Source organism: Monodon monoceros, unplaced genomic scaffold (genome assembly GCF_005190385.1).
Source record: "Monodon monoceros isolate NGI ecotype Baffin Bay Population unplaced genomic scaffold, NGI_Narwhal_1 Super_Scaffold_6, whole genome shotgun sequence".
NCBI classification, from domain to species: domain Eukaryota; kingdom Metazoa; phylum Chordata; class Mammalia; order Artiodactyla; family Monodontidae; genus Monodon; species Monodon monoceros.
The window spans coordinates 21,272,638-21,286,056 of NW_021703783.1; the positions used below are offsets into that span (position 1 = coordinate 21,272,638).

A 13,419-nucleotide genomic window follows, 5' to 3' on the forward strand; every position below is an offset into this window, starting at 1 on the left:
GCAAAGACAAAAGATAGACTCTGAATCAATCCTGAAGCGTTTATTGAGAAGACATACTTGGCTGGATGTACATCAAGGACTGAACTTCCCCAGAGTCCAAAAACCTCTCCACGACAGGTGGTGAGGCATGGGGAAGGCAGTGCTCGTGCACACAGGCACACAGGCATCACCAGAGCAACTCTGCGAATTTGGTGTATCCGGACTCTGAGCAAGATTCCCCTGATAAAATGTCCATTTATTTTAAGATGAAAATCATACACTGGTTTATTCTCTCTTCTCGGGAATAATGAAATACTTGAATAGGAAAACACAGCAACAATAACAACAGCAAAAACTGGCAAAACAATATAAAAACAAACTTAAACCAAATGTTCACTAGAGATAAAAATCCTTTTGGGTTCCCCTGATTCCTCATTCTTGTCTTTCTTTCTAACCAAAGAAAATGCAGTGCCTTAGTACAGAAATTTGTTTAGGTACTCATGGCAAATCTATGATAAAAATGAATGCCAGAAACTCAATAATTTGTAGCTCAGACATTTTACGGTTTTGACTTTTCTTTTTGACTATCACTTTCATTTATGGGAAAAAAAGAAACAACCTAAAAACAGTGAGTAGCAGGGCACCTGACAGCAAAGGAGAGTAGTCATGTCAGAGATGTTTCATTTTCTTTAATCATGGATATTTCCAATTGGCAGAAAATAGCGTTATTTCTCACTTATAAAGTTAATGATAACGTTGAAAGAAGTTACTTTCTTGCCTCCAATTTCTCAGATTTGGGGAAGCAACGTTTTGCAAGAGGCAGCAATATTCATACCAGGAAACTTAAAGGGCGTTCGTGTGCTGTCATTATTTGAGGAAAGAAAAGCAAAGAATTCAGGGGAAAGTTCAATACACTGAACTCATGTCTCCTGTCTTTTTTTACCTGACCTAAAGAAAAGCTATGCTTTCTCTTCTACAGTAAATTAGCAGCTTCATTTATGGCAGAAATTATGTTGGCAACGATAAAGGATCTAAAATTAAATAGATATAGCGAAGTGAACAATAAAGTGTCAATAAAATTCTAAGTAAAATCTTATTTACAAGAAAAAGACACATAAATGTTACTGTACCTTCCAGCAAACATAGTTTCTGCCTGAGCTGCAATTTCATCTATGTCAGGAACAATAGCTGCAAAGACAAATGGTAAAATCCATTCTTTATCATTTTATAATTAGGAGTCCCAATATTTATGATAATATTAGCTTACCTAAAAATGCTTTTGTCTTAATTTCTTTATGCCACCAAAAGTCAATTAACACTTTAAAAAGTCTCAATACAGTTCCCCTTATCGGTCAATATTTTAAATTGAAGTTTACATTTTAAAATATATATTGTTATAGTCAAAGATACATTTAAAAGATCAGAAAGAACCATTTACAAACTTTCCACATCTATATAAGTATGTATGTGTGTGTGTATATATATATATATATATATATATATATATATATCTCAACTACACATACACCTATATACACACATTTAATTTAAATGGGTAATGACATGGAAGAATAATATTTTTTAAAGAATCACAGTATACCTATAAGGAACCTTGTTACTACATGGTACTTCCAAACATGATCTTTTAACCTAAGCTTACTTCTATAAATCCGTCCCTTCTTCTTCTGGGACAGGATATTTGATTTCTTTTTTTTTGAATGTGAACCAATCATGATTCTTCACTCATCCCCAACAATAACATTTTGAAAATATCTACGATAAGTACACAATTTATTTCTCACCTCCAAAAGTATGAAAAGAAAACAGAGCAAGACATAAAAAGGCAAAAAGAATTCTTCCCAGAATGCTTCCTCTAATGAATACAACCAATTTAAGAGATCAGGTAAATCAGAGAGAACTGGTTTTCTGGGGATGCCCCTAGACTTTCCCTCCCACACTTTTACTGACACTTAGAGCTCCTGTTTCCAGAAGTCTGGCTTCTGAAAGCCAATAATTCTTATGCTAGTGTCAATGCAACTGCCAGCAAGACTTTCTGGTTCTGCCCTAACATTCCTGGAAATAGCCCTTTGGAGTCCTACAATTCTGGGAAGCATAAAAAAACCAACACTGTTGCAAATGTTCCAGGGAGACTTCTAGCTCAGGACAGCTTAACCCCTTCCGTAGAGGCATGCTGCCTTTGGATGGTACCAATGAGTCGGACAGCAGGACATTTGGTTGAGCATCTACATTAACTACACACTTATAATCATTGACTCATTCCTATCAAATCGATTGATGCAGAAAGAAGAGGAGGCTTCCTGATGTTTTCACAGTGGTTGTGGTTAAAAGAAAGTATCATATCTGTGTACAAATCCTGCCCCAGCAAAAGAATTCTGTTAACTGGCTAATTCTTCAATACAACGTAGTTTCCAACTTGCCATGACTGGCCTGATCTATCCAGAAAAACGGTAATTTAATATACCTTAGGTTTCATAAGGTACTTTCCAGAGTCACAAAATTTTTACAATAAATTTTATGCTCTTATGTCATTATGCTCCCACACTCACAGAGTGGCTTCATTCTTACACATTTTAAATGTGAAAAACTGAAATATACTACCAATTTACAACCATGCAAGGAAATAAAGAACGAACGCATGCATACACACACACAATAAAGCCAACACCCACATCCAGACCATTGTGGGGAATGCCATGTCTTTTTTCTTGAGCGGGGTGATTCCTACAAAATACCTTTCCTCCTGAGAGCAGCATTTCGCACTATTCTTTGATCCAAGTCAAAAAAAGAAAACCAAAAAACCTTGGATTTTCACCAAAAGAGCATAATGCGTAAAAGATTCAGACTCTGAAACTAAAAGCTGGTTCTTTGAGAAGATAAACAAAATTGATAAACCATTAGCCAGACTCATCAAGAAAAAAAGAGAGAAGGCTCAAATCAATAGAATTAGAAATGAAAAAGGAGATGTAACAACTGACACTGCAGAAATACAAAGGATCATGAGAGATTACCACAAGCAACTCTATGCCAATAAAATGGACAACCAGGAAGAAATGGACAAATTCTTAGAAAAGCACAACCTTCCAAGACTGAACCAGGAAGAAACAGAAAATATAAACAGACCACTCAAAAGCACTGAAATTGAGGCTGTAATTAAAAATCTTCCAACAAACAAAAGCCCAGGACCAAATGGCTTCACAGGCGAATTCTATCAAACATTTAGAGAAGAGCTAACACCTATCCTTCTCAAACTCTTCCAAAATATAGCAGAGCGAGGAACACTCCCTGACTCATTCTATGAGGCCACCATCACCCTGATACCAAAATCAGACAAAGCTATCACAAAGAAAGAAAACTACAGGCCAATATCACTGATGAACATAGATGCAAAAATCCTCAACAAAATACTAGCAAACAGAATCCAACAGCACATTAAAAGGATCATACACCATGATCAAGTGGGGTTTATCCCAGGGATGCAAGGATCCTTCAATATATACAAATCAGTCAATGTGATAAACCATACTAACAAACTGAAGGAGAAAAAACATATGATCATCTCTATAGATGCAGAAAAAGCTTTTGACAAAATTCAGCACACATTTATGATAAAAACCCTCCAGAAAGTAGGCATAGAGGGAACTTACCTCAACAAAATAAAGGCCATATGTGACAAACCCACAGCCAACATCATTCTCAATGGTGAAAAACTGAAACCATTTCCACTAAGATCAGGAACAAGACACGGTTGCCCACTCTCACCATTCTTATTCAACACAGTTTTGGAAGTTTTAGCCACAGCAATCAGAGAAGAAAAAGAAATAAAAGGAGTCCAAATCATAAAACAAGAAGAAAAGCTGTCACTATTCACAGATGACATGATACTATACATAGAGAATCCTAAAGATGCTACCAGAAAACTACTAGAGTTAATCAAAGAATTTGGTAAAGTAGCAGGATACAAAATTAATGCACAGAAATCTCTGGCATTCCTATACACTAATGATGAAAAATCTGAAAGAGAAATTTAGGAAATGCTCCCATGCAACAAAAAGAATAAAATACCTAGGAAAAAATCTACCTAAGGAAACAAAAGACCTGTATGCAGAAAACTTTAAGACACTGATGAAAGAAATTAAAGATGATACCAACAGATGGAGAGATATACCATGTTCTTGGATTGGAAGAATCAACATTGTGAAAATGACTATAGTACCCAAAGCAATCTACAGATTCAACGCAATCCCTATAAAACTACCACTGGCATTTTTCACAAAACTAAACAAAAAATGTCACAATTTGTATGGAAACACAAAAGACTCTGAACAGCCAAAGCAATCTTGAGAAAGAAAAACGGAGCTGGAGGAATCAGACTCCCAGATTTCAGACTATACTACAAAGCTACAGTAATCAAGACAATATGGTACTGGCACAAAAACGGAAATATAGATCAATGGAACAGGATAGAAAGCCCAGAAATAAACCCATGCACATATGGTCAGCTTATCTTTGATAAAGGAGGTAAGAATATACAATGGAGAAAAGACAGCCTCTTCAATAAGTTGTGCTGGGAAAACTGGACAGCTACATGTAAAAGAATGAAATTAGAACACTCCTAACACCATACACAAAAATAAACTCAAAATGGATTACAGACCTAAATGTAAGGCCAGACACTATAAAACACTTAGAGGAAAACATAGGCAGAACATTCTATGACATAAATCACAGCAAGATCCTTTTTGACCCACCTCCAGAGAAACGGAAATAAAAATAAACAAATGGTAACTAATGAAACTTCAAAGCTTTTGCACAGCAAAGGAAACCATAAACAAGACCAAAAGACAACCCTCAGAATGGGAGAAAATATTTGCAAATGAAGCAACTGACAAAGGATTAATCTCCAAAATTTACAAGCAGCTCACGCAGCTCAATATCAAAAAAACAAACAACCCAATCCAAAAATGGGCAGAAGACCTAAATAGACATTTCTCCAACGAAGATATACAGATTGCCAACAAGCACATGAAAGAATGTTCAACATCATTAATCATTAGAGAAATGCAAATCAAAACTACAATGAGATATCATCTCACACCAGTCAGAACCATCATCAAAAAATCTACAAACAACAAATGCTGGAGAGGGTGTGGAGAAAAGGGAACCCCCTTGCACTGTTGGTGGGAATGTAAATTGATACAGCCACTATGGAGAACAGTATGGAGGCTCCTTAAAAAACTAAAAATAGAACTACCATACAACCCTGCAATTCCACTACTGGGCATATACCCTGAGAAAACCATAATTCAAAAAGAGTTATGTACCACAGTGTTCATTGCAGCTCTATTTACAATAGCCAGGACATGGAAGCAGCCGTAGTGTCCATTGACAGATGAATGGATAAAGAAGATGTGGCACATATATCCAATAGAATATTACTCAGTCATAAAAAGAAATGAAATTGATTTATTTGTAGTGAGGTGGATGGACCTAGAGTCTGTCATACAGAGTGAAGTAAGTCAGAAAGAGAAAAACAAATACTAACACATATATATGGAATCTAAAAAAAAAAAAAAAGGTCATGAAGAATCTAGGGGTAGGACGGGAATAAAGATGCAGACCTACTAGAGAATGGACTTGAGGACATGGGGAGCTGGAAGGGGAAGTGAGAAAGTGGCATGGACATATATACACTACCAAACGTAAGGTAGATAGCTAATGGGAAGCTGCCGCATAGCAAAGGGAGATCAGCTCGGTGCTTTGTGACCACATAGAGGGGTGGGATAGGGAGGGTGGGGGGGAGGGAGACGCAAGAGGGAGGGGATATCGGGATATATGTATATGTATAGCTGATTCCCTTTTTATAAAACAGAAACTAATACATCATTGTAAAGCAATCATACTCCAACAAAGATGTTAAAAAAACAAACAAAAAAAACCAACACAGTACCTGAACTTCACAGAGTTGTGAAGATTACCAGAAAAACTGCATCCAAAGGACTGAGCACCAGTAGCAGCAAACAATCCTCGCTGCCATTCTAGGCAAGTTATTTAATTTCTATCTCAGTTCCTTCATTTTATTGGTGGAGATTATTTTGACATTTTTGTCTCATAGGAATACTTCTTGTTTTAAAACATAAAAGGAACTTTCAGGTTCTCAGGAAAACACCATCCAAAGAGGAAATATTGTCACAGAGGAGATACCTGATGGCAGCAATGTATCGGGAGAGCCATTGGTAGACGTTTCAGCATTTCCATTGTTCTCCCCAAATTCCTTCTTATATATTGACAGCATATATGAGATCCTATAATCCAGTCTGACACTCAGGATAAACTACAAGAAACATTAAAAACAACGTAAGTTTCTTTCATCAGCATGGTGTTTAAAAATTCATTACAGGACACCAAGAGCCACAGTACTATCAACATGTCACATGAACTAGTTAGAAACTTTATTGGTAAACTCTTATCACTTCTGTTGCTTACATGATAATCAGTCATAACACTAAGAAAAGTGATGCATTTCCATTAGCCAATGTCAGTAAAATCCCTGAACAGTTTTTGGAAAGAAGAAAACCTGACTCTCCATGATTACTCTCAGAATATTCCAGGTAGAGGTATCTCCTGGGTCTGGATGAAGAGGTAACGATGACATAATTTCCCAAGCACTTTGCAGAGTTTTCACCGGCTCTGCAAGGGAAGTACTGGAGCTGTGACCCTCATTCAGGCACAGAAAGGCAAGATTTCAGCTGCAATAGTGTGGATTCTGGCTACACCACAATGAATCCTGGATCTAGGCTACAAAGGGACAGCTTAGGTAATAGCATCTAATATACCAGGGATGTGCCTCCTTAGTGCCTGTTTTTCCTTGGGTCTGTGTTTTTGTCCTTGTTCTCCTTAATGGACGTATTGACAGAAACTAAGTGTCAATAAGGTTCCCATCTGTGCTCGGCACTGAGAAGAATGCAAATGCCTGAAGCCCAGAGTCCTCAAGATGCCAGTGATTGAGTTGGGAAAACAAGATACAGCATTGTTAAAATAATTAGGAAATTAAGGAGGGCTACCTCACGTGGTATAGAATGCAGTGGAGATCAGAGAAGGAAAAAGTATGTGCCACCGACATGAGTGGAGACGGGAAACAACAGAGAGCTGTACTTATACAGGGTGACCTTCCATCCCAGTTTGCCTGGGAGAGGCCTGGGTTGGCCTTCGCTCCCAGTATAATTATTATCTGTGTCCCCTACACTCTCTTAAGAGACCCTCATTGTTCCAGCAAACAGTAATGGTCAGGCAAGTTTCGAGAAAACTTGGTATTTGGTGGTATCATCTCCCCCTAGCTCTAGCTACGCCGCCATCATATCAGACCCCTCCCCCGCGCCCCCCTCCTGCTGCCCCCTTTCTCTCACTCTCTGTTCCACTCTTCTCAGTCCTGACAGCACAGGCTGGAATGCCTGCAGTTTCTCTTGCCTCCGCACATTCATTTCCATTGTTCACTTTACCTTGAATATTCTTCTCCTCCACCCCATAATAACCAGCTTTTGAGATATCCTCCAAGGTCCTATTTAAATCCCTTTTGAAATGAAGCTTTCCCTAGCTCCCCAGTCCGAATCAATTTTTCTCCTCTTTGCTCACCCAACACATTATTTACACCTACAGGTCCAAAGTTGAATCAACCTCCCTCCCTCCCTCCCTCTCTCTCTCTCTCTCTCACTCTCGCTCTCTCTCCCTCTCCCTTTCCCCCTTCTCCTCCTCTGCTAGAACTTTATGCTCCTCCTGGGCAGCAACCATGCTCTATGTTAGCTATGTTCCATCAAGTTCAACAAACTTGTTGAGCCAGCTACTGAGGAAGCTGCCAAGGGTACAGAAAAGGTACCAAGGATATAAAACCTGCCTTTGAAGAGCATATAATCCAGGAGGAAAAGTAAACACCAGAGAGACTCTTTTATTAATATGCAGTGAGCACTGTAACACATATTGGCTGAACTGATTCCAGTTAATATGGGGATTTTCAAAGCAGGAGACAGATTGTGGGAGAAGAGGGCTGAGAAAGAGCCAGTGGATTTGGCAGCCCCGAGCAGAGGGTGGGAGCAGAAGCTAGACTGTGGGTGCATAAAAAGAAGGGTGTTTTTTAAACGAACTTATGCAAAGAACAAATTATTAAAACATGAATTAATGAAACATTTATTAGCTTTTAGTTGAAGATTAGTGTTCAATGAATTCTATTTTATAAATAGAGCCAAAATTCAAATTACCATCCTCTACTATATTTAATTATGAAAAAGAATGGAAGGTAGAAGAGAAGGGGGCAAAGGGAAGAATAAAAAGAAAGTCAGAGAAAGAGAGCTGAGAAAGAGCTGAAGACAGATAGAGGGGGAGAATAAGAGAGAAATAAAAAGACTAAAAGAAATACAAGAAATGATGGGGAAAAGAAAGGAAGAGCCTGAGAGGAGGAAGAGATGGCAGAAAGCAGGAAACTTGCTTAAGGAACGTGGCTACAAAGAAATTCTTGAAGGGAAGTTCTAAGAAAGAAACATTCAAGAGCAGCACATGGGAACACAGACACAGCCCATCAGACTCAGACACGGAGGCACAAAAATCAGAGCAAGAACAGAGGTTCAACAAGAAATACATAAAGAACCCCAAAGAGGCAGCAAAAGCAAGTCAGCCCTAGCCTGCCCTGCCATAGTATCTCCATCTCATCGTTTTTTAGCTGTTAGGGACTGTTTTGTAAATGCTGCTTTTCTGAACTGTCATTGGGCTAAAATGAGGACATGTATTTCAGAGGCTCTCCCATGAGGAGAAGGAGGCTAAGCTGGAGGCCCATTACCCACAGGTCAGGTGCTCAACACCTTCCACAGGTTAAGAACAACACAACTGAGTGACTTCTCCGGGTCACGAACACAGGGTTGGGAGGGCTGCCAATATTTCTCGGGATTCAGCCTTTGGAATTCCGGGAGGAACTGTGAAATCTTTTATGATTATAATCTAATTACTTTAAATAAAAATGTACAGACCCTTCCAGGACTACTAACCCACTTCTGGTAGCTCAGTCTACATTAAATTATGATGAAAGACTTAGTAAACTGTTTCCAGAATTTTAATAGATCCTCAAAAACTCCAGACTCCATTCTTCGAATCTGGAATAAATGCTATAATTAAAGAATCATAAAACTACTTTCCAAACTTAAAAAAAAAAAGCTAAGAATTCATAGCTACAGTAATGGGGAATTTATCCACTAAACCACTGGTCATGAAATAGTAATTTACCCCCTTTAAATTCATAGAGATAGGTATTAGACTAGGTTAATTTTAAATATATATATATTATTCCTAGCCTCTTAGAAACAAAATCATCAAGAGAGATAGTCACTTACATAAAATATTAAAAACAATTATTAACATTTTTGTCAATAAAAATAAAATTTTATTTGAGTTTCTTACTACAATAAATCTGTATACATAGAATCATATGTCTAATTCAATTAAAAATAGAAAAACAGTTGGAATTCAATCTTAACTTTGCCTACTCTGAAATCCTTCTTAAATAAAGGTAAAATTTAATCAGGGTCAATCCTAAATGAGAAAATACATATGAAAGAAGTTATGTCAACCTCAAAGCGCTCCGCATTTGTTAGGTACCATCATTAATATATTATATTTAGTGAGAATTCACACATGTAATTAATATGTTAAATAGTGTCAGTGTGAGATTTCTTACCAGGCTTATCATTAATGTAAAAGGGATAAAATTAGATCAATACCACTTCAGAATATTTACACAATGATCTGGAACAAAATGTGTAAGAAGTTAAACCAATAGGCACAGTTAGGTGTTTGCCACTTCCCTTCCATTAGGCCCTGTACCTGTAAAATCTCAATAATCTTCAGCTTGGTGTCCATGACAGTGACATCCTCGTGCTCGGCGGGGCTCCCCTGCTTGCTGGGATGCAGGCTGGGCTGGATGTCAGGCACACTCATGGGGAAGATGGAACCTCTGCTGAGCACCATCTGGGTCATCAATTCTCCCACCCCATGGATGGTTCTCATGACATTGTTTCCTGGCACGAGAAAAGTCCTTAAGTCAACACACACGCCACCTTGGGAGACAGCTGTTATATCCAGTTGGCCACAACCAGACTGAAAATGTGGCAGGAAGAGTACTAAGGCTGGGAATGAATAGCCTCGCTCCAGCTATTTCCTTGCAGATAAAGCTAAAATAGTGCAGACACATTTCAAAATGACAGATTTTAGAATTGAAAGTTTACTTTTCTCAGAAAGTGCTTTCAAATGACACACTGCAGGTGAGCTGTCGGTAGCTCTAACAATATCTTAATCAGGTCCTTCTAGAGCACAGTAAGTCCTACCAACTACCGCACCAATAGGCACTAACGCTTACAGTAATGAGGAAGAAAGGTTATCAATCTCTACAATAAAGGGCGTTGCAAGTGAGGATACAAAGACTATATGAAAACATTTAAATTAGTGTCCTAACCCTACCCTCAAACCAAGGACTTTTTAGCTTTGCTTTCGTAATGCTTGTGAAAAGAGCTTAGGAGGAGGATTTTTACAGCTTCATTTTAAGAAAAGCTCTTATCTAGAGAGGAAGCACCATTTTATCCATTCCTGCATCAATTTGAATGGAAAATTGTAATTCAAAATCCACAAAAAGCAGCTACGTTTGAGATAATCAGGGAAACAAATTATTGACAAATGATCACTTTCAAGGAGGTGTTACTCCTTTTCTGTGTCTTCTCTTGAGTTTGGCTTCTCATTTAATTTGTCCTCCAATAAAACTGCCCACGCACTCATTCCTCACACTGACCACAAGCAGTTGTACCAAAGGATCCTCCTGCCACTGTTATGATTTACCCTCTCCAGCTTAACTGCTGTTTCTCACTTCTAAATCCCTACAACAAGCAACAAGGATTTGCAAGAACAACTGTCTACTTTCTCTTCAGAACAGTGGTCTTTGCTTCGTGGGTGTTCGTGGAGCTTTGCCTCAAGCAAAGGCCTAAGAATCTGGCAAAGAATTTTCCTTTCTCCTAGTGTCTCAGGGTGTAAACCAAGAGAAAGGGAAATGGAAATAAGATGGGATGAGATAAAACTCTCAGCTCTAAGCAAAGAGCATAAACTGTGGGAATACCTACAGGATTGAAAGGCAAACAAATAAAGAAAAGGAAAATATGTAAAGGATGACTTCACGGTCCCATGCGCAGACCACAGTTACCATGGAGCCAGTGGTAACCAATATTATTTGTACATTGTGAAAGGTGAAATGCCTTTTAAAATTCATTATCTTATCCATAGATGAAATTAGTATATGTACAAGAGGGTGGTACTGAAATAGTACATTTTTGAGTAGGCAATGAAGGAACATTTTTTCTAGAGTGGCACCTTCCAGGCAGAAATTAATTTGGGTTTTCATTCTGAGAATCTAGGAACTTTTATTACACTGCTGCTTGCATAAGCCAAAAAAAAGGGATAAGAAAAAAATATATGAAAGATAATTTACAAGTTTAGACAGGGTTGAGACAAAGGATTTGAGACGGCCCCATTTTCTAACAGAAAAACCTGTAATGAGGCAGAATGCTTCATTGTCTACGGTTCTCATACAATCATAACAGTTGAGTATTTCTGAATCCCCCCATAGATTGCAGGATACAATCTGGTTGTTGGCAATAGTTTTGGGTCATCAATGTTCAACCAGTACATTTATCCGAGCCTGGATTCTAGTATGTATATGTGCTAGCCTCCAAGAGATGCTTTCTCACCACCAACACAGAACAGGCTCCTCTGTTATTCTTATACTTGATTCACACAAAAATCCTTGGCACCCAGTGTCTGCATCTTATTTAGATTTGCATGGAAAATATCATTTAATCTAAATGATTGTTACATACAAAACATTCACTCAGACAATTCTTTCCCCCAAACATAGATCTTGTCACCAAGAAATTAAAATCTAGAGGCCAGAAACATAATAATATATAACACATGTTGTCAATGAAATGGGAGGGTTCATTCCAGTGATACCACATCCTTAGATGCCTGTGGCACGTGGTTGCCACACAACTTGCCTAACATCTCCATATATGGCCAACTCTGAGTTTGCAAATTAAAAGATGCTACATTTTCGGGCTTCCCTGGGGGCACAGTGGTTGAGAGTCCACCTGCCGATGCAGGGGACACGGGTTCGTGCCCCAGTCCGGGAAGATCCCACATGCCGCGGAGCGGCTGGGCCCGTGAGCCATGGCCGCTGAGCCTGCACATCTGGAGCCTGTGCTCCGCAACGGGAGAGGCCACACAGTGAGAGGCCCGCGTACCGCAAAGAAAAAAAAAAAAAGATGCTACATTTTCTAGAGTTGCTTGGTGGTGATGAGCAGTGCTTCAATTAGGAACTACTACAGCTTGGAAAACATAAGTCAAACACCACATAAATAACAGAGCGTGCAAGGCTCCTGGTATCCATTTCTCCACAGAAAAATTTCTAATTCTAGACTGCTGAGACAAGTCAAAGGTGATCGGTCTTCAGCAATGCAAAAGAAGAAATCTATTTCTCTTCTTAACCATAATTAGTTAATACTACTGAAAAGTTTTCAGTGAAAGGGCTACTGTATCATAATATAAATCCTCTGGATAAATTCAGGTTTTCTATGTCTTTTATATTAACTCAACAACTAGAATTTGGATTTATGTATAAAGTATATTGAAATGGTGTGAAAAATGGAGTCATCTTTGTTAGGTAAAAGTACAGAGGAAAGAATTGCTTAGAAACAAAAGCAGATAGACTGTCCAGGTTCTTCCATTATATGATTGTATAGATATTTTTACTAATCCTAATTCCCTCAAGAGAAAAACCCCAAAGTAAGACAAGTACAGTAAATGCATACTAGAAATGGTAACTGGGAACGGGTTGAGCGTTCACTGCTTTATTTCTTTGATGGTTCCAGTGAGCCAAGTTTCCATTACCAATTCCAGAGACGTGAAAAGCAATAAGGAATTTACATAACACTAAAGCTGTGCTGACGGTGATTTAATTCTTCCGTATTCCAAAGTCATTTTACTGCCAGTAATCATACTATAGGCTTCAACAATCATTAAGAGTTATGTGGATTTATAGACAGTATAAGAGATTTAACAGAATCTTACATGATTGAAATTTACCTTGCTTCCCTTGGTGTTTTATTTAAAGTCATCTTTATCTGTTACCTCTTTCTATTAGAAATACTTTTCTCCTATAACACATAAGAATAAAAAGGATAATCTGAATTTTCCAATTGTTTAGATTTCAGATAGACACTTCTGAAATCTTCTAAACATTTATAAGAGATAATAGACATATTTGATAAGAGTTCTGAGAATAATTGTTCACAGCAATTTTCTCGTTTAGTGACTACCAAAGGCAGTTCTCAATGCTTTATA

General features: G+C 38.1%; 1 protein-coding gene across 1 annotated transcript in view; it reads right to left on the reverse strand.

The window, feature by feature from the left end:
- The window catches only part of ITPR2 (inositol 1,4,5-trisphosphate receptor type 2), a 525,336-nt gene that overhangs the window by 306,240 nt on the left and 205,677 nt on the right, over positions 1–13,419 (reverse strand). The window contains exons 22-24 of the mRNA XM_029205992.1: positions 9,862–10,055; positions 6,202–6,331; positions 1,110–1,167 (exon numbers count right to left, since the gene is read on the reverse strand). Of these exons, the coding sequence (XP_029061825.1) occupies positions 1,110–1,167; positions 6,202–6,331; positions 9,862–10,055 (382 nt within the window). The remainder of the gene's footprint in view (positions 1–1,109; positions 1,168–6,201; positions 6,332–9,861; positions 10,056–13,419) is intronic.